Genomic DNA, 22351 nt, shown 5'->3' on the forward strand with positions numbered 1-22351 from the left:
AAAATAAAATTGTCATGTGGAATATAAAAAAGTAAAAAAAATGATGTGGCTTCTTAAAGAATTAAAATTATAATGAAATATGGCATATATCAACAAAAAAAATATAAAAATTAATGAAAATTAACCAATTTTACAACCGCCACCGCTCACTCTTCCACCTCCGCAACCTTCCTCTATAACCAGATCCGGAGCAACTGTCCCCCCAACCCCCACTCTTCCACCTCCGTAACCTTCCTCCATAGCCAAATCAGGAGCAACCGCAACCTTCCTGGCAAGCCAATCTGTCGTCACAGTGAAACCATATAGGTCGCATGTGCATCAAGAGAAACAAATTAAAAACCTAGATCTATTTTTTTTCCCTCTTTTTGCCCGCCCTTCTCCCTATCAATCTTCTCCACCCATCATCAACGATCTACGATCTCGACTGGGTCACATTAGAGTTCACTTTGCTTATCAACATGAAGATTAAAAATCAACGATCTCAACTTTCTTTTGTCGGACCTGGGCATAGACAAAGGCTTTTTGTCAACCAAAAACTGAGGATGGTTGTGACCTGGGCATAGACAAAGAACGATTTGGGACTGCATAGGAGCGCGCTTCAGACTCATATTGACTTGCAGAGGACAGGGGTGGCGGCGGCTGGGAGGGAAGATAAGAGAGAATAATTTTTTTTCATTTTTATTCTTTTATTGATTAAAAATAAGAAAATCCACGTCAAAAAAAAAACCACGTCATGGCCTCCACAATTGACATGTCATGTCAGCAAATTACGGCAAACAATTGACCGGAATTTGACAAGAGTGACTTAATTGCTTAAATTTAGAACATTGAGTGATTCAATTTGAAATTTTTTTCTTTCAATGACTTAATTGCAAATAGTACTCCTAATTTCTTTCATTTCCTACCACGAATATTAAGAGTTGATTACATAATTCACATACTACTTAGTGGATTTTTGTAAAAAAAAAAAAAGAGTATAACCCCAACAATTGATTTCATGAAAACAAAGTATATCTAACCTGCGATAGTAAACTAAGAAATTACAAACCGAAGTCAAGGAAAGTAGGCACCAATACTCAAGAACAACAAAAACACAACCAAACACTAGACAACAACGGGATGACAACACTATTCTGGTATGAAAATGGATATACTAAAACAATATTGTCTTGAAATGAATCTGGACAGACTAAACAATAAACATAAAATAGACATAAAGCATATGGATTGGATCTAGGTTCTTGACTTTCCCTTTATAAAAAAAGACTGATCTCCACCAAATCTAGGAGCCTCAACACTGTGCATCATATGTGTCGCTAAAACACATAAGAATTCTGAATGGTCAATCCGAGCTTGGCCCTAAATTTTCAGCCCGACTCGATGTCGAGACCTCAATATGAGCCCTATAATGAGAAAAATGAGAGAAAAAGGTCCACACGCATGTCGTGTGAGAGACAAAGGGGGTCGTCGTGTGTGTGGTGTTTTAAACCTTTGAAAACTTTTTTTTTTCTGTTTTTAAAATTTTGGAAAATCTGTTGTAGTTTTCATAAAATTCAAAAACAAAAAATACAAACAAATACAATTTTTTTTATTTTCTATTTTTCGAAAACCAAAACTAAAAACTAAAAATAAAGAGTGATATCAAACATGAGCTTAGTATAAATGTTCAATTGCTATAATTAGAGCTTAAGGCACTTTGCATTACTTAGAATTCTGAATAAGGAGTTTAGTGCATGTACCAAATGCTGGCTTCATGAAATAAAAATAACTAAAACAGTAGGAAAGTATATGTGCAATTAGGGATAACCTAAAGAGGTGAGGAAGAAAAAAAAAAGAAAAGAATTGCTGCTAAAATGGTTACTGCGAGCACTCATATGAACATGACCCATAAAAAGGTATCCAAAGAATTAAAATGATTGAGTTTTTTTGTTAGGGTAAATCATGAAAAGCTATTTTAGGGTTTTAGAGCAAGTAACCTTAGCCCAATAGTTCTCTCCCAGTAACTTAGAGGTTAAAACGTCATGAAATTCTCGTTTTTATGTGTGTTTGGTAGAGTTATGAAAAAAAAGCGCACCTTAAAAGATGTGAAATAAATTATGAAGTGTTTGGTAAAACTGTTAACTATTGTGGGAAAAAAAAAACCGACCTTAAATTATGAGACCCACACCAAAAAAAATTAAAAAATTAAAAAAAAAAACTGCATCTTTCGACGTGAGACCAATACAAAAAGGCATAGGATGCACGCTAATTTGCAAACCACCCCAGAAGCTCCATTTCAGAGCTTTTTTTGGAGTGTCCTGCCTAGTGGCACCGCTATATAGATCGCGTCACCGAACGGAGCCTATAATTCCGTTATGACAACAGACCTGTAATACATTCAAAAGCAATTTTTTTTTTTATCTAAATAGTTTGGGAGAATCAAGTTTTACTCCCCACATTAACAATTCGGGAAAAAATGTGGTAATATTATAAATATCCAAAATTTATATACCTTCAAAATTCACGGTTTCTTGTTGTTAAAAAAAATGAATTATAATCAACAAGGGATGATACGGTTGACAATCGACTGAGTTAGGCATATGTGTGCCCAAGGTTCGATTATAATGAAAAACATATTTCTCATTGGTATTTCAAAAAAATAATAATTATTTCTCACAAAACAAACTCTTATTTTTCATAAGAGCAAACTAGTGCTTAGCGAACGCAAATAAATTTAAATATTTACTATATATCACTATTATTTTTTATCACTGCTAAGGTCCACATATTTAGTACAAAAGTTCTTGTCCAAAACGAACTTGGATTACCTCCCTTAACTAGTATTCACTAAAAACTATTACTTATAGAACCAAGAAAACAAAAGTCCCTGGAAATTCCATTAATAGTAGGATTTGGTTTCTACTCATTCTACTTTATAAAGTAAGTATCGCACAACTTTTCAGCAACTCTTCACATTGTTTCTCTCTTTGACACTAATTACAACCACAATACATACCCAATTATGCCTCTTCCAATTATCACTATTTGTCCCAACGTATGTATCTTCATTCCCCTTGCATTAAGCCTATGCTTCATCATCTTCTACATACTTGTTTCACTAATAGATTACTACTTCCAGCGATTCTCAGATAGATTCGAGAACGACAAAGATGATGGTGAATGAGATCTTGAGGTCGGAGACACAGACGATGAGTGGTAGAGCTATTTCGTTGGTAGTATGCCGACGAAGAGGGATGATTTGAATTTTGAAGGATGGTCTTTCACTCTCAAGGTGTAGAAATATTAGTGAATTGAAGTGCAGTGAGTGTGCAATATGTTATGAGGAATTTCGAGGAGAGGCTTGTTCGGTTCTTGAGTTGTGCAAGCATGGCTTTCATCATTCTTGTATTGAAAAATGGTTGATCAAGGACCAGAATTGCCCGATTTGTAGAAACAAGATGGTCTAATTCATTTGAGCTTGCCATACAATTCATGTGTAATTCATATGTTTTGTAGTTAATACGTTATATATATACATATATCTATATAGTTGGTTGTATGTATTTGCATATATGAATGACATCCATTTAAGACACTATTTTCAGTTTGTGTTATATAATGGATAAGAGTAATCAACAAATAGAAAATTAGAAACTAGCACTCCTAAAATATTTTTTTGACTAAATATTAATTTCCTTTTATAAAAAAATACTACAATCCCGAGTGAATTCGCTCTCCATTGAAGAGTGAATCTCAGCTAGTTAGTCATGTCACCAAACTTTTAATTATTTATTTTGAATATAGGGGAATGGGATGAATAGGCTCGAATTTGAGACCTCTATGAAATATCACATATATATATGAGTATCATCTGAATTACTAGTGGTTTTCAAACTTTTAAAATATTTTTAGTCAAACAAGTTGTTAAACATTTTTTTTTAACAAAGACTTATATAGCTTCCTTGCCAAGTAAAAAGTGTCTATTAAAAGCAAATTTTATGGATCTAGGGGAGGCCTGTGTACATTGAACAGGTTAATAACTTGTTCAGTGTTTTGCGCCGTCAGATCTTGGTTCCAAGATCTGACGGTGGCCCCCTTATTTTTTTTTTAACCTTTAAATTTTCTTAAGGTAAACTACTTGTTGGGTCCAATTGTATTATGCTTATACTTTAACACCGATTATTGATCTTTTCGTTTCTTGGAATTTGTTTGATTTATTGTTATTTGCGTTGTTTGTACTGGTGTAGAGAATTTCCTTACTTTAGTTCTTCCAGATCTGTTAATTTGATAATTTCTTTTGTGGAACTAATGAACTACTTCAGATCTTTTTATAAGCCTGTACTTGCGTGACTGAGAATAGTTTATTTTCAAGGCATTGATCATCTTTGCACATGCTGATTTGGAATTGGTTTTGTTTTAATTATCTACTATAGCAAATTCTGATGCATACAGTTCATCTACAGCAGTAGTGTTATAGTTTTTTTTTAATATTTAAAGATAAAAAAATAGGCTCTCTTTGGTTTATGGGTTGAGAGAGAGAGAGAGGAAGGAGAAGAGTTGGAATTGAAGAAAGAAATAGGGGGCCATTGTTTACTCCTCTCAATATTTGAAGGTAAAAAAAAAATAGGGGGGCCACCGTCAGATCTTGGTTCCAAGATCTGGCGGTGCAAAACACTGAACAGGTTATTAACCTATTCAGTGTGCACAGGCTCCCCCTGGATCCAATTTTATGACATTAAACCATATCTCTAATATATCAAAAAATTTCCAAAATCTACTAAATCCAACTCATTCACAAATAACCCAAAAATAACTATAAACCCAACTTCTAGCTAGGTCATTTTAATGTCAATTAAATCCAAGTATAATTGGAAGATAAATAGAAAAATTAGAGGGAAAAGATAATAAAAATGGGACAATATGATTTGACAAAGTCTATTTGCCAACCCAACATATAACAAAATCCATCTCATATGGATGATGAGGAGGTTTTGCTAAATACTTAAGCTAGCCCTCTATATTTGGGAACAATCACAACCAATTTAGGTTTATAGTAACATAAGGTATTCCTAATCCTTTCTTGTGCACAAGTATAGATATAAATAATTTCTCCAAATGAATTCTCAATTAGGGTTTTGCCCACATAATGATCAAAAACCCAAATCCCAAATCATCGTCATGTCAACAACACTCTTCAAACAAGTATTCCCTCAATCCCTTGTTCTTCCATCTCCTCTATCCCAACATCACAACATTATTTTCTATGATTTCCAAGATATCTTAGCATTCCTTTTGGTTTGCGCCATGATCTCTTTGCTCTTCATGTTCATCTGCCACATTTTGAATGTGTTATACGGACATCTCCTTCGACGTGAAAGGCAGGTGAATGATCTTGAATTAGGAGAATCAACAAGTCGCGATCATCACCGGGGTTCATTTCGTAATCATAATAACTTGCAAATTCTGCTCGACAGATTCATGCAGGCGATAGATGAACGACGAGGCGTAAGGCAACTTGTTTTGGAGAAGATGTTGCCAATTGTAGATTACCGAAGCAAAAATGGAGCAACATTATCGGATTCTAACTGGGTCGAGTGTGCGATTTGCTTGGAGGAATTTGAAGACGATGATTCGTGTAGGGTGTTTCCGGTTTGTAATCATGTTTTTCATTTCGATTGCATTGATCGATGGTTGAAGAAGAACCTAACTTGCCCGCTTTGTCGGAATTGTGTATTGGTGCATGAGTTGCATTATTTGTGCTGTTAAGCTTGTGAACAAGAATAAGCTGTCCTTCATTACTACATTTTGTACATACCAAACATGTTTTTCTAATTCCTTGATGTTCTCTTTAATATTTACAACAAACAATGCGACAACGCAAACAAAAATAGAGATGTGAACGGTCGGTTATTCAGTATATTGATCCTAGACGAGAATTCAATTTTTTCATCAGTGAAAATCAATGACTGATCAATTTTGATGACATTGAAGTCATAACCGGCAATTCAGCTTTTGTCGGTGTTATCGATTTATGACCTAATCATACTGAATTGTGTATAATTAATCAAATTATACACAAATTAATTTCCTGCACCTTCCTCAGGATTGGAACTTACCCAAATCACAAAATTCTCAAAAGTCACAGAATTGCTATGAGAAGCTTCTATTTTGGGCTCGCATTGGGCCTAACCCATTCTATATTCATTGAGATTGCCTTGTAGGCAATGGATAGATGACATTGGGCTTTTGGACTGATGGGCTTTTTTCTTTGTTCCTCCCTCCTTTTTTATTTTGTTAGTAAAGAGTTAGAGATATTAAAAAGCAATTGTTCGTCTTCTCATTTTTGAAGTATAAAATATGTTTTTAGAAAATTTTCAAAACTAATAATTAGAAAGCATATAATATTTTGACCGTTGAATATTCAAATAAAAGAAAAAAATCTAACGGCTTAGAACCATTCATGTTTCTCAAACATTTTTTTTCTTCATTAATTCGACCTTTTTATTCTATAAAAATTATCCATGGTCGATCTGGATCGTAAGATTGTACAACAAAACGATTCGGATCAATATTATGTAAGATACCGAATTTGACAACCTTGAGTACATCAATTAAAAATCATTGATATTTATTATTTATAGGAAAATCCCTTTAAATATGGTTAGAGTAATATTCATATAACCTTGACTAATATTGGATTCGCTTCCAGCATTCACCATTTAGCAATTAGCATACTCAAAGTTTTACCAAGAACTGGATCTAGCTTTTCTTGTAAAATTGAACTTTTTTTTTGGTGTAAATTAGAAGTTCTTGTTATTTAAATAATTGTCTTCATTAATCGTGATTGCATTGAATTAACCTACCTAGGTTAGCTTTTCTTCATTAACATTAAATTGATTTATTTCTTTTCATTCATCAATAAACCTAAATCGGAAACTAAAAAAAAAAAAAAAAAAAAAAGAAAAAATGTAAAATCTAGACTAAGAAATAGAAAACAAAACCCAATAAATTAATTTTATTTCAAACTCTGAACAACTAGAGAATACGACAAATCCACGAATTAATCAAATCCCGACCCTACACGTACACTCGCCGCAGCTTGTGACGAAAATCCTTAAACGACGTCGTTGACGGACTGGTAGGAAATGCTCTTACTCAATCATCATCGGAATCTGAACCGCGCCGATTGATACCAATACCATCATAGTCATCAGTATCATAGTCCCCATCATCATCGTCGGACACATCGAGATCAGAATCCGACGCCGGCTTCCGCCCACGCGCCGCCTCCATCACATCGCGGTGGTTCAGGAACCCGGTCTTCCAGAACAAAACCGCATCGCCGACAACGACTCTCTCGCTTTTATCAGCACTGGTATTATTTTCGGTGTTGTAAAGGGTGTATGGCCCACAGGATCGTGATTTGGGAACGGCGAGCAGTAGAGGCTCGAAGTCAATTTTACTGGACCGATTGAAGGTTGGAGATTTGAGGAGTTGGAGAGTGGACCTAGCGTTTCTCAGGACTGACATTTTTGTTGTTGCGGAAGCCATTGTTGTAGCAGTGCTTGTAAGGTGTTCCAGCGAGTTCTTCTAGGGAGGAGGCTATGGGGTTTTATATAGGGAGGGTTTAGGGTTTTAGGAGGAGAGAAAAATGCGGGATGAATGGACACGTGTCGGCCAAGTATATCTTGAGTTCGTTAGACTTACTGACTTAGTTCCACAGACTACTATAGACTTTAAAATAAAAAAGTTTTGAAAGTTGATGGGCTTTTCTTTTATTCAATACCAACGGCCCAGCCCATCTTATTACCGGTGGCCCAAGTTTCATTCTCATAATTAACATAACTTAATTTGTTTGTTCTCATAATGACGTGAGAAAACTGAAAAGCAGAGTCCATAGCCTGGAACCAGTAAAACCTAATCTTAGTGACACTCATTGTACATTAACTTTTTCGTGCTGGTCACATAGTTCCAATGGATCAGCCGAAAGTTGCTATGGACATGATTCGAAGATGGATGCAAGGGGAAATCGAACTCGTCGAGGTTTTTTTTTTTAAAATGGGACAATGTTGTGTCTCATCTTGGTCTTCCCAATATATATATACACACATGTGTGTGTGTATTGTGTTGTACTAGATTCTACTTATTTTAGTTTAAACAAAACATAGACATAATTGATGTAGGATCTCAACATTCTAAGAAAATTTTGTACCCACATAATTATTGTAGAATCCACAAGGCATATCTAACCGATTTCATGAATGTAATGAAAAAGAAAGAAGACCTCTCCTTTGGAGTCAGAATATATATGCTTTCGAACCAGAAGCGCTCCTTGTTTCAAAGATAAACACCCAATTATGGTATCCGAAATTATTTACAAAAGCATAATGTATTATTAACATTTCAACTCTGTAAGCTTGTAATTAAAAAGAACTAGGTTGCAAGCCTATAGTAAAAAAGGCTGTTTCAAGTCTCAGAATTCGGACCTGACAGGGAAAATAAATCCATTCTTTTTTTACAGCTGGGGGATAATACTGGCTCAAGACTTCCCACTTTCTTTTTCTGCTGGTTTTTGGAACTTCTCCAAATTCATGGCTCCAATTCTCTTGAACTCTCCCAGAAGCACCTCTATAACGCCAGGGAGAGAGCCCTTGAACTTCTCTGAGCAACGCTTATCACCCTGATCAACGTCTTGAACTCCATCTTTGATGAGACATCCAACTTGAGCGCCATCCATGTATGCTTTACAAGCAATCAGAATGTCATGAGCACGATTGTAGAAGTGGCCCCGAACAAAGTCCTCAAAATGCTGCATCATAAAAAAGTTACCTCATATGGCAGAATCCAAAAATACATAAACATGATAAATTGGATAAGAAAACAGACGAGCAAGCAATCACAATACATTTCTCCTAGTAAATAAGGGCATGAATTGGTGGCAAAACCAGTAGAGAAGTATACTCGAGTAAAGCACTCCTAGATGCTAGATCATTGAAGATATTATTGAGAAGGCATTGATGAGGATAATGATGATATGCACTAACGCCAAAAAAAATCCCATATAATCCCTTTTTTCTCTAAAAAATACAGCATCTGTAATTCTTTATACCTAATCCCTACTAGAACACCGGAAAATATTCGGTAAAACTCTAAGCACGATCTTAACTCTTGAGTAGTAAACACTTCAAACAAGGGAAAACCTGACAAATTGCATCCTTCTAGGCATTCATAATTTATTTATCACTTTTTATCAAGAAAAACAATTGGTCCACAGAAAAACTTAAATTACAAGCTTTTTATACAAGAGAATTTCTTGGTTTCCCATCCGTCTTCCACATACAAACAACACTTGATAGAATGCATTCCAAATAAGAAAGGGAAGAAACACAAGTTCGTGGATACAATATTTGAAGAATTAAACAAATATAACAAAAATTTTCAATGATGATGAAGACCTAGAGAAGAGAAATCTACCTTAGGTGGCATCCTCATTGTGTAAATCATTGTCCACAGTGATAAGATGAATGTATCTTCATTATACTGCTGCGACCTCGACTCTCCATTTTCTGAACCACGCAAAGGCGCCCATCCAGGCTCATTGAAAAAGGGCTTCTGATTCAATATTAGAGCCTGTATTGAGACAAGCACTTGTAGTATGGTTGACACATTAGGGATCCACTTCTCATTTTTGCCTCCACCCCATGTGTTAAGAAGACTGATGCATACTTTCCCACAATTATATAAATTTGGGTTGAGACGAAGGCCACCAGAGCGGTAGTAGACATGCTAACACACAAAGTTTCATTGTTTTGAGAATAAAAGAAAAAACAAGATGCAAACATAATCCCACGCACCCAAAACACAAACACATACCGGCGGTACTCCAGGATAGCCACTAGGGAAGAAAACATCAAAGAAGAAAAGACCATCATGGTAGGGAGTACACTGTGCTCCCATGATTACAGCCCTCAAGAGATCCATTCGCTTTTCATAAACTCTAACAAATATCATATCTGTTGAAGTGGGAAAAAGAGGGGGGGGGGGGGGGGGGGGGGGACATTGGCAAACAAAGAGTGAGTAAATATAATGAAATCAATTGAACTTATCGAAGCAATTACTTAAGGTTTAGCACTCGGAAAATATGCATTCCTTAATCCTTGACTTGAGTTTTTAAACTATATATCCTGGGAACAATTTTATTTTCACTTGTAACCTCCTTTTGGTAGCAATTGCCTATGCAAAGTGCAAAAGAAGAAAACTATAATTTCTGCCTGATCACATCGTCTACTGTACACTGGAAAATAATTATAGGCGCCAAATTTCATACGATATTAGATGCTCAAACTAGCTTTTGACTTTAATAGGTGACTTGAGTTCTCAGCTATCAATAGGGTGGAGGGTGAGGGGGAAAAGTAGCAAAGAAATGATGACCTTTTCTTGAAATTATTATGCATGTTTTTTAAAAAAAAAACGATGACTTAAAAGATCAGGTGCGAATCTATTTCGTAGTTACTGACATAACTCACCAGGCAAATCATTTTCCAGGATTCTCCATTCTTCTTGTATCCTCTTTGCCCAATTCTTAGGTGGCAGGTGGAAAGTAGATAACTGAAAAAAAAAATCCATAGGAAATTATACTTTCAAAAATATTGAGGTAGACATATTGCTACAAAAATAGCTACCTGCTTCATAGAAGAACCTCCAGCATTATAGTGATGATCAGAATAATCTTCAACACTATCAAACTGCTTAAAATGCTCGAATTTTCCTAGAATATCATTTCCATCACTGACACCATGATTTATGTTGGCACCTTCTTCAAGAAGAAAGATGTTTGCAGTATTAAAGGGATCTTTGAGTCTTGGAATAGTTGTATAATTACTGAAAGAATTCATATGGGGATTGAAACCCACTGGCCATGAGGTCATCGATGGTTCTAGAATAGGAGGATGGATTGATGCATAAGGTTGTGGAGGATGTGCATCAAAATATGGATAATATAAACTACTTGGAACTCCATGATGCTTTGAACTAGAAAAGGCATGTGTTCCCAAACAAGGCTCAACTCCAGCAGGATGCATCACTGCGTTCAGAGTATTACTGGAACTAGAAATGGTTGAATTACTGGAAGAACCTGATTTCTTTCCACACGACCAAGCGAGCGAAAGCGAAGATTCTGAATCAATGTCAAGAGGGATGTTAAGAGCGCTCCCGCTACTCCTGGAATCTCTTAATTTTTCCTTTCTTTGGTTGATCTGGGATTGCAACATAGGTGAAAAGAAATCCACTCCAGAAGGGTGGCCCACAGAATCCATTGGGGTTGGCAAAGACTTATTGACTGGAGTCTCCATATTGAGCTGGGGAGGCTTCAACAAGGAAGAAGAGAGAGATGGCTCTATCCCTTTAAAAGAATTATATAAATTGGTTCCACTAGCTGTTTTTTTATTTTCTACATAAGCAGAGAACCAAGGAACAGATGCCTCCACTCCAGGAGGAACATCCATACGATCAAAATGCGCTTGCAAGCTTTCATACTTGTCAATATCCATAAAATTATCCAATGAAAGATCGGTACAATCATCGTCAGAAAATTTATCAACTGATAAATTAGTACTAAGACCATCTAGGTTGATTGCTTTATCCAAGCCTTGGATGGAACTTTTATTGACCCCATTGACCAATTCTAGTGCTTCCACATCAGGACAGGGAAAGAAATTGGCATTTTTCTGGAAAAAAAAGAAATATAATATATATAAGAAAATAATAAAAAATACTGTGCAAGTCTAAACTATAACTGATAAGAGAATAAGAAAACCCTTTGTATCCCTAACAATTTCTTCCATAACCAGCCATAACAGTATTATGCTATCTAATTACATTAAATTGCGTTATTACATTGACTTCGTTATTACGTTGTCTAATTACATTGACTTTCGTTATTACGCTATCTAATTACATGTTATAGCTGGTTATGACTGAATTCGTTAGGGATACGTAGCACTGCCGAAGAGAATATGAGGCAAAAGCAGATTTACAGTAACAACATGTTATGCATCAGTAATAATTGAAATAACAAAGAAATCAGCAAGTACAACAGAATAAAATTACCTTTATTTGATCATTAGAAGAAGCCTCAGTACCATTTTTGATGACTTTCCCTTTATTTTTCCTACCGACATTATCTTCAATGGAAATTATATCAACATCTTCATCTTTGTCAACATCAATTACCTGATGGAATATAACCTACATTAAGAAAAAAAAAAATAGGTGTTAAAGTTAGAGGTATATGTTGGATGAATAGAGACATCTTCATTTTTCTTAAAAAAGACGAGTACGAAATAGATGGATATAAATAAAAGTATAGAAAACTTAAAAAGTAACAAGAGTAGTAAGAATGAAAACATCAACTACAACGACAATGAGTAAGAATCAAGGGAAACAAAAACAGTATAGAGAACCTTGAAATCAAATAAGTGCGGCTGTCACAATAAACGAACTATCCCTACTCAAGCGTGTTGCTGCTGACATAACCTTATCTTTTGATTATGCTTTTAGTGACTAAAATATTAACTGGCCAACTCCTTCACATGAATCATCTGCTTCAATGATTGAATATCATTAGTTTCTGAGCATTACTCCTGAAATCGACTAAAGCGTAGAGACCCAATACTCCAATAGCTTCACCCAAGCTCTTTTAAACAAGAAATTGCTTCAATATCAATAAAACTTCTGAGCATTACTCCTAAAATCAACCCCATGTGTTAAACCATAAACCATACACCCTCTAGCTTGACCCAAGGCTCTAGAAATTGCTTCCCCCTCCAGATCTCATGTCGCTAGAAGACACCCTATTACACCACCTCATCCTTACTCAATTAGTGTTTCCCTTGCATGATTAAAGAATCATATTGTGGTTAATGTAGCAGCTCTTCTTTTTAAAGGGAAGCATTGACGATGAAGCAAAACCAATAGTCGGGAATTATAATTTTGACATTGGTGAACAACTTCAAACCTTTTCACTAACTCAAACCCTACTCTACCTCCTATGAGGCCTTTGTGGTCAAGTATGCATCCTCATGAGGTGACTTTAGGACTAACAGCATTGCACTAATAGAAACATGCCTCATCCAACTATCTAAGAATGACTCGACAATTCCGCTCAATTTCATTTTGCTGAGAGAAAAAAATATGCTCAAAATTATACCCCTCTTAGACAATGTGCAACTCTGATGTATCTGGTTCAAACTAAAATGGCTAGCCTTATAAAGAAATATTATATGATAATTACCTTGGTATTAAGTCAACAATATTACACCACCCTAATTTTCCATGGAATAATCCCATTTGCAAACGTCAATAAAGTCACAAACTTTACAAGAATTCAAAACCAAAGAGACTCTAATCAATCAGAATTGAATATCAGGAAAATGATCAGTAAAGCAGGAAACAACAGAAAAATAACGATTTTAAAAAAAGATTAGATAGAGGACCTCTTTCTTCTTAGGCCGTCTCAGAGTCCGAGGAACCGGAGGCGGAATCTCAATCATTTCCGGCTCCATCACTGATCGCTTCCTGTTTGAACAGTGAGAAAGTCAAAAAGATGAGACGAGGGGACAAAACCCCATATTCAAGAAGAGACATGGAATTCTGCAGAAGGTTGCGCCATTGACCGGCTCTCCAACGCTGCTCGATGAGGAGACCACCGCAGCTATGATCAAAGAAAAAAAATAATTTGTGGAATTTTTGTTTAGAGAGGGCTATCGAGGTTTTTCCGGCTTCGCGCCTAGTGACTGTGTCAATGATCAACTTCGGATACAGACGACTCTGAACTCCTTGAGAGTTACGACACAAGCTGTACATAACTACACATACAGGTCTGTACTCTCCATTACAAATACGACACCGTTTGCAAATAATCTAATATCAACACCACCACTTATTCCTAACAAAGTCAATCATACTCAGCCATAACATGTCAATGTAATTAAACAACGTAACGGAGAATGAAAACTGATAAAGGTATGATCGGCGTCAATATCTCCAAAACAAGTAAACTCAAGAACTTGAGAACAATTCTCGTACTAATAAAATTTCAAGTGTATCCCGAATTACAACTTAAAGGAGTATTTATGCCTAAAAAGAAATCATAAACCTATTAGAATAATAGAAAGGAAACTCTAAACCAATTAGAAAAACAAACAAAGGAAACCGAATTAAATAAGGAAAAGGACACATAATAAAATAAAAGTGTTGTGTACACCACTTAAACGTGAGAATTTGGGCCTGAACTTTGTCGATACAGAGGACAAAGTCTTTGCAATTTGTGTAGGGCACAGAATTCCCTTTCTGAAAACATATTATATTATTATGGGCCTTGTAACTCCTTCCGGATTGAAAGTTATGGACTTTTCAAGCTTTACCGTTAAAACCCTTATTTTTTATCCTAAGATTTATAGAATTCAACTGCAATTTGTTCTACGTCACAACGGCTCAATTAATTAGACAACGTAATAATGAAAGTCAATGTAATTAGACAACATAATACTATTATGGCCGGTTATGGAAGAAATTGATAGAGATTTATAGAGTTTTTGATCTAATATATATTGTATTACGGTACAAATAAATCTATTTCGGTTAACTAACTGATGTGGTAGGTTGACCGTTAAAACAATATTAAGTACTGTTAAAGTTAGAAATCTATGGACACTCCTAAAGTCAGAAAATTATTGGTTCATTTGACTTGATTTCTAAGTCCTTTTGAGAATATAAATCCTACAAAAAGAACAAAAGTACTTCAAAACCATCAGTCAACCTATTGATATGGCAGGTTGACCGTTAAAAGTAATATTAAATACTGTTTAGACTTTAGAGTTACTAGGCTATGGATTCATTTGACTTGACTTCAAATCCTCTTCAACATATAAATCCTGCAAAAGAACAAAAATACTTCATAACCATTTCACGTATGGATTATTATTTATTTGAATGTGCCTTAAATCTGTAAATCAGACAAATATATTATATATCCCTTCCACAGATGGGAGAACCCACACCAAGAGTTGAGAAATCTCTCTACATTTTGGTTAAAAGAACTCTAGAAGCCTTTCAATGAGGGATTGAGGATCAAGTAGCAGGCATATATAAGATGTAGAAGATCATTTTAAGTCTCAGAAATCCTTCATACTACTGCCCGTCGCATACCGGCTTAGACTTCCTACTCACCCTACTCTTCTTTCTTTCTGTTGCTCCTAGTTTTTGGAACTTCTCCAAGTTCTTTACTCTGATTTTCATGAACTCTCCCGGAAGCATATCAATACAACTAGGAAGAGAGTCCTTAAGCTTCCGCGAGCAGGTTTAATTATCACCTTCCTCAATATGTTGAACCCCAGCTTTAACCAGACATCCAACTTGAGCGCCATCCGTGTATGCCTTGCAAACAACCAGAATGTCGCGAGCACGCCTACACGCGGCCTCGAACAAAATCCTCAAAATGCTGCAGCAGAAAACATTAGCTCAGATGACAGATTCCAAAACTACGTAATTGTGTACATAATAAATTAGATAAGAAAGGTGATAAGCAAGCCCTTAAACTTCGGCGAGGTTTTATCACCTTCCTCAACATCTTGAACCCCACCATTAACCAGACATCTAACTTGAGCGCCATCCGTGTGTGCCTAGCAAGCAACCAGAATGTTGCGAGCACGCTTGTAGAAGTGGCCTCGAACAAAATCCTCAAAATGCTGCAGCAGAAAACATTAGCTCAGTGATGTAAAATTTCTCGCAAGTGCACAAGAGTCTACGAATAGTACAGTGTATGCAAGTACGAGGTCGATCCCACGGAGACTAGTTAATCTAATTAATGTACCTAACTTGATGAATGATTGAGATTTGGGAAAGAAGGAAGAATGATTGATGTAAATAAAATAAAATAAAAACAAAGAAATAAAATTCAAATTTTTGTGATATCAATATGAGAAGAACACTAGGGCAATGATTTCACCTAGTAATCCTATCACAAGCATCCAATTAACAAACACATAATTATGGTTCCGATCCAAGGGTTGATTCTTTCTTAAATATGTTGGTTCGTTCGTTCGCGGTGCCAACAAATATTATTAACAATGGATTAATCCTGTTCGGTTCGCAGTTTTTAATCCAAGGCTAACAACTCATTATGATCTAAAGAACTATAACAACCAATCAATCCCCTAAACCTTGTTCATGGCAGTCGACAATTGATTTCCTTAATTTCAGATCCACTAAGACACGTGAATTCGGTTCGTTCCTTAGTCCTAGCTAGATGAATCTAATTGAGCATTCAATTGATGGCCAATCAACCAAACAAGCAATAGATTATAAGCATAGAAGTTAAAGACAAGAATCATGAACCAAAATTATGCATTCAATTACTTGAAGTACTTGCAATAATCATACTAGGCTACATCAAGCCCTAGCAAAGAAGTTTAGCTACTCATGTTACAAGAACACAAGGAAACTAAATATGAGAACATCATGAACCAAGAACAAGAACAAAGAGAAAAGCTAGAGACAAGAACAAAAGCTAGAGAATGTGGCTCTCCCAATCCTCCTTCTATTGTGATAGAGGACTCCCTTTTATAGTGACAAAAGCTTCCTTCAATTAATCATCTTGTCAAACTTGGTTTCCTTCACTTAATTTGATTCGATTTCCTTTACTTGCCGTGCAAATCTCGCGGTTGCTTTTGCTCTTTTAATGACCAACGCCTTCATGCGTGTAGCTCTAACTTTCCATGCAACTTTTTGACTTTCATTCTCCTTTGCTTATTTGTCTTGATTTCCTTCTTTTATTTATTTATTTCTTTCCTTCATTGATCTCTACGTACCTTGCTTTCTCATTGTCAAAAGAGGTGGCTCTACTTCTTTCAAAACCCCAAGATTGACTTTTATTGAACTTTCTTTGTCCTTTCCTTGACAATGTCTCACGAGTAGCACTAGTAACCCATTTTGTTCTTTTATTTATTTCCTTTCTTCTTTCTTTCTTGATCTGCAAGTATCCTTCATTCCTCATGTGTATTGGATTATCTCAAGGCAAGCATTTTTCATCACTTTCCTAATAAATATTCTGAAAATCAAAATAATGAGAAGTTATGTAGAATCCATGCTTAGTTCAATTAAAAGAGACAAAAAAACAAGTGTAAAGTGAGGTTTAAAAATATATAAAATATAGTACGATCACTCAGATGACAGGATCCAAAACTATGCAACTGTGTACAGAATCCATATTTTCTTTCACAAGCTCAGCAATATCAGTAATCCCATTTTCCCATTACCCTGATAGAATACTTGAAAATATTCAACGAAACTCTAATCACAATCCTAATGCTCAGCATACAATGGAAATAACACAGGAAAAATCCAGAACTGAGTTCCTTGACTTTGGTGGGTGGCCGGCCATTGCTAGGTTTTAATAACACGCACCTTGATTTTCATCCAAGGGAACCGTGTACACCTTGACATGAAAGTTCTCCCCTCTGCTCTCTCCACTGATAATCTCTTTTTTTTGTCCGGATAATCTTTGTTTGTCGACATTCTTGTGCTTAATAGGTGTAAAAATGGTCAATGCATCTTTCACTTCCTTGAGATCCCTGTCCTATTTACTATGTGCTTTTGCTTAGGAAGTAGATAATGCTGCTAGAAGATGGTGTATACTGTATAAACTTAGCAGATGATCACCTGACAAGTTTCTCCAAAACTCAAGATGGAAAATCATGGAAATGATTCCTGGAATCAACGAAATGCTATGGCCACTACTGTTGTATTATGTGAACTTTTAAAGTCTGAGATTTTGATTGATTAGTTAATTATAATTTATAATCTCTTTGTAACTAATCTTTATTAATGAATCTCATAATTCATATAAAAAAATGTGGATGGCAACTTGTGAATGAATTGAATTGTAGTTACTTTGTGTATCTGCAACTTCTAATACGATGAGTTTCATTTCAGATTCTCAATTTTGTCTATAAACAACAATATAAAATTTCTAATCAATAGTTAATTTAAAGCTTCACTTTCAGGGATAAACATCGTCCGCGCAACGCGCGGGTTCATCACTAAATATGAGGAACAACAGACCAAAGTTGGGCTTGTTAGCAAAGTGGAAACTAAAGCCCATTAAAATAAGGCTACTTAGGTAGGGGTGTCCACAACCGATCCGTAAACCGAAAACAGATCCATAACCGTGGTGATTTGATTTTCGGTTCGGTTTTTTCGGTTATGGTTTCGGATATGGTTATGATTTTAGTAAAATATCGGATATTTTTTCGGTTATGGTTATTTTGGTTACGGTTACGGTTATAACCAAAAAAATTGAAAAATATTTATATATATTGTATAAATATCCAAACATTATATACATTATATATATATATATATTATATATTTAGATTAAAACTCTGATTATATCTTTATAACAAATTATAAATTTAGATATCAATTAACCTAATCATTACACAAATTATAAATTAAGATTGATTAATTGAAACTCATGGTGGCCTTATCATTTTAAAATTCATATAAATTAAGATTGATTATTGTTAAAGTGAAAGTGGGGAGACATTTTCATGTATATTTTCTTTTTTTTTTCATTGATCATATTATTTCTCTCGGTCTTGTAAATTTATTTTTCTTTAATTGTGATGAAATAATATATTTATTATCATTATCATGAATTTTTATCAAATTTTGTTAGATGGAGTTGGAATCGATCATAGCTATTTTCTCACTCTATTTGAGATTTATTCATACTTTTTCGTTTCTTCAAAAACCGCAAACCGATCCGATCCGAACCGAAAAATATGGTTATTTTGGTTTGGTTAATCGAACTATATGATTCGGTTATGGATTCTAAAATATCATAACCGAATCGATTTGGACATTTCGGTTATAGTTAAAAACCGAACCGAAAATCGAATGGACACCCCTAACCTTAGGCGCATTCATGAGCCCACAAAGAGGTCTTGTGGGGTCCGGTTGAGAAGAAAAACAAAGAAACTCACGTGGAAGCTTGTCAAGGAAAGACAAAGAAAGAAGACTTTGGTTGTTCAAATCGTAAGTGGACTCGACTTATCTCGAAGGAAATCAACGGCTGAAGGAATTTTTTAGGTTTTGAGATTTTATTATATAAGGGATGCAAGGCAATAATTTCATAGGAGTTGGATAGCGGCATTTTCTCTACCTCTTATTTTGTTCTTTTTAGCATAAAGAGCTAAAACCCTTTTTGCTATAGGATTATGTAGCCTCTTTGATTAATTATTGATATTAGTTTGATTAGTTATTGATTTCTTTTTTATGTCATGTCAAGTGTTAATTGCTATGCTTAATTGACGATTGAATTGTGGTTTTTAGCTACCATTTAGGTTTGATTATTTTGATGCAATTTGATAATACTCTTGGTTGATTTGTATTCTCAATCAATTTCATTATTGTTGATTATATAATTAATTCTTGAGATTTAGATTATTTCCTGTTTTCAGTGATTAAATGATTTTGGTGGACTATTAGTTATTAGTTATTGTGCCTAATGAATTGGGCTTCGTGTATAAACTAGAATGCACATTGGTATTCTCTCCTTTATAATACATGTGCTTTCTTGTATGCACTACTCAAACAAGCAATTGGAATGCTAACAAGCCCAACAAGACAAAGGAAGAGGTCACATGGAAACTGTTAATCTTCCGCTTCACCAGAAACTGTTTGGCAAATCCGCTTTGCCAAGCATCAACAAAACGCTGGGCATTATCGCAAGCAAAACGAAAAGAATTTTCAAGGGCGTTTGCCCTTTACTTTTTTTTAAAAAAATCATGTGGTCCCCACCTGCAAAAGTTTACTTTTTTTTAAATGATGGGACCTACTTGTTTTACATTTAAATAATAATAATATGAAATAAATTAAATTCTTAATAAACTATAAAATGTATTATTATTGTATTTAATTCTTAATAAATATTAAAGTGAATTAATAACAATTATAACTTAGTCATTATACTTATAAATTATTAAATTCTTATAATAAATTAATAGTAATTTATATTTATCAATTTATGATTATAAAAATTGATATTTATAATAAATTATTTTTATTCATTTATAATAATTAACTTATATTTATTCATTTACATATTTACATTATATATTTAAATACTTTTTTATTTAAATATATTTATAATTTATATTATACATATTAAATTAAAGTAATTATAATTTTTACTTAATGATAATACAAACAAAATATATTTTACACAATTTAACCTACCTCACATCTTTTCGCTCAATTTTTCTTTCATGGCTTAAGATTTAGCGTTGAAAATCAATACAATTGCTCTGTCAAACATACACCAAATGTCGATCCCCGATCTTTCTCTTCTACTACATTTCGGCAACCAGACAGAGAGGAAACTGTATGAATAAATATTTTTCATTACCTAAAAAATCGAAACTAGATTTCTCCGCTAAACCTCGATCATCTGCTTGTCGATCAGCTTATGGCTTCAAACCCTTGAAATTGGACAGTACTAAGTAAGTCATAGCAAGCAATGAACTAGCCAATAACTTTCTAAGTAGCGAGAAGAAAGTTGTGTTCCCAAATCGAAGCGAGAGAGAGGGAGAGATGGCACGGCTTTCACTGATTTTTGAAAAAATGGAATCAGAATATTTCTCTTCCACTACATTCCATCAACCTTCTTAGGGGAAGCTGCCTCTGCTTCGGCGGTTCTGGTTTGACAAGATATGAAATTTCATGGATGCCCATGTGTCTTGTTTTCAGTATAATTGATTAATTGGTGCGCTACCTGGTTCATGCTTTCATGGCTGGTGTTGGCTGTTGAGATAATACGAATTCACTCCGTCTTCCTCTAATTAATTTCATCCCAATTAATTCTTGAGGAACCAAAATAGACATTACAATGGTTCTGCACAGAACAGGATTTCTGAAACTGACCGGCAACTAATTATTAAAATTATTTTTTTATATAAAATTGGTTGATTGAATAATTTCGTTCAAAATTTGAAATTGTATGACCAAGTGGGGGTAGCAAAACTCTATTTGGTTCAGATGACCGAATTTGTCTGATTAAGATTAAACCAAGTTTGGACATAAGTTATATGTCGGAAATTCAGGTCTAAACACAAAAAAAATTCCTGGTTTAAAATCTTGTCCAGGTCTAAATACATAAATACTGTTCAAATTTCATTAATTAAATACGTTCGAAATTCAATCTGGATTAGGGTACGAACATGTAAATATTTCGTAACCGGGTGATATTGTCCAATTGGAAACAGATTTTTTTTTCCCAACCCTTAGACTCAAGCTGGGTATCTTTTAAAATATAATTTAAACTAGGGCCGTGTTTGGAAAATAGGTATCAAAAGAATTTGTTAAACCCAAATCCATCGCGCATTTGACACCCTACGATGTGCTTAGCACACTTAAGATTCCAATTATTATAGAATCTATAGATTCAAGATATAAAGTTGAGGGTATTGAAAATGACAAGCATTGATACAAAGATTCAAATTTCTTCTGAAATAGTTGGAAATAGCATTGTCATTTGTCAAGTTGGAGTAAAAACGCATCGGAAAGGGGAGCATTCCGCCTTAGAGGAAAGCACCCGCGCGAGCAAGTGTAGAGAAGCAATTCCAATGAAAAGCCAATAAGAAGGTATTTCTTATTCTTCTTTCTTTTCACTGGCTACTAAAAGCATATATGAATATAGATGGACTGGTTTTGCTGTAAAGATTCTATAAATGTTCCAATCCTTTAGAAGAAAAGTTTCAATCTTTAAGAAAGTCGAACCATAAGTAAAGATGTCCATCCAATTGGTACATACATTGGTTGGATGGTCTTCATTGAAAATGAATGGATTCTTATTTGAGAGTGCAAAGTTTTATCTTTTTTTTTAATGGAGAACGATACTATATAAGTAAATTTTTGGACATCCAATATGGACCGTGCACACAGATATTTTCCACCTGATGATAAGGTAAATTAAGTCAGGCCACAGTTCAGCACGTATCCACAAATATATTGATCCCAATGGAAATCGAACTCGGAATCTCCCAAGTCCATACAGTATGCCCCAGAAAAATTCACCACTAAGCTATCACCTTGATGTTTGTAAAATTTTTTAGAAAAGAAGATAATAATACATATAGAATCTATGCCTCTCTTTAAGTACATCTTTTTTCGCAAAAAGAAGAAGTGAAGGTGACATGAGAGGAAGATAGGAGGCCAAGCCCCCCATTATCAAGATTCCCCTGAAATGTGTGTTCTTCTATCATGCTTTATAGGTGGTCCACAAGCATGGCCCCAATTCAACCATTGCACATCT

General features: G+C 34.8%; 1 protein-coding gene across 1 annotated transcript; it reads right to left on the reverse strand.

Moving 5' to 3' along the window:
- Positions 1–8266: 8266 nt before the first annotated feature.
- Positions 8267–13819, reverse strand: LOC119985010 (probable ubiquitin-conjugating enzyme E2 26). The gene is made up of 7 exons (XM_038829161.1): positions 13473–13819; positions 12088–12225; positions 10662–11705; positions 10506–10587; positions 9853–9992; positions 9454–9765; positions 8267–8788 (listed from the first exon to the last, which is right to left on the reverse strand). Exons 1-7 carry the CDS (start codon positions 13539–13541, stop codon positions 8519–8521), a joined length of 2055 nt encoding a protein of 684 aa, XP_038685089.1. The 5' UTR covers positions 13542–13819; the 3' UTR covers positions 8267–8518.
- Positions 13820–22351: the final 8532 nt, after the last annotated feature.

The sequence above is a fragment of the Tripterygium wilfordii genome, chromosome 19 (assembly GCF_013401445.1).
Source record: "Tripterygium wilfordii isolate XIE 37 chromosome 19, ASM1340144v1, whole genome shotgun sequence".
NCBI lineage: Eukaryota > Viridiplantae > Streptophyta > Magnoliopsida > Celastrales > Celastraceae > Tripterygium > Tripterygium wilfordii.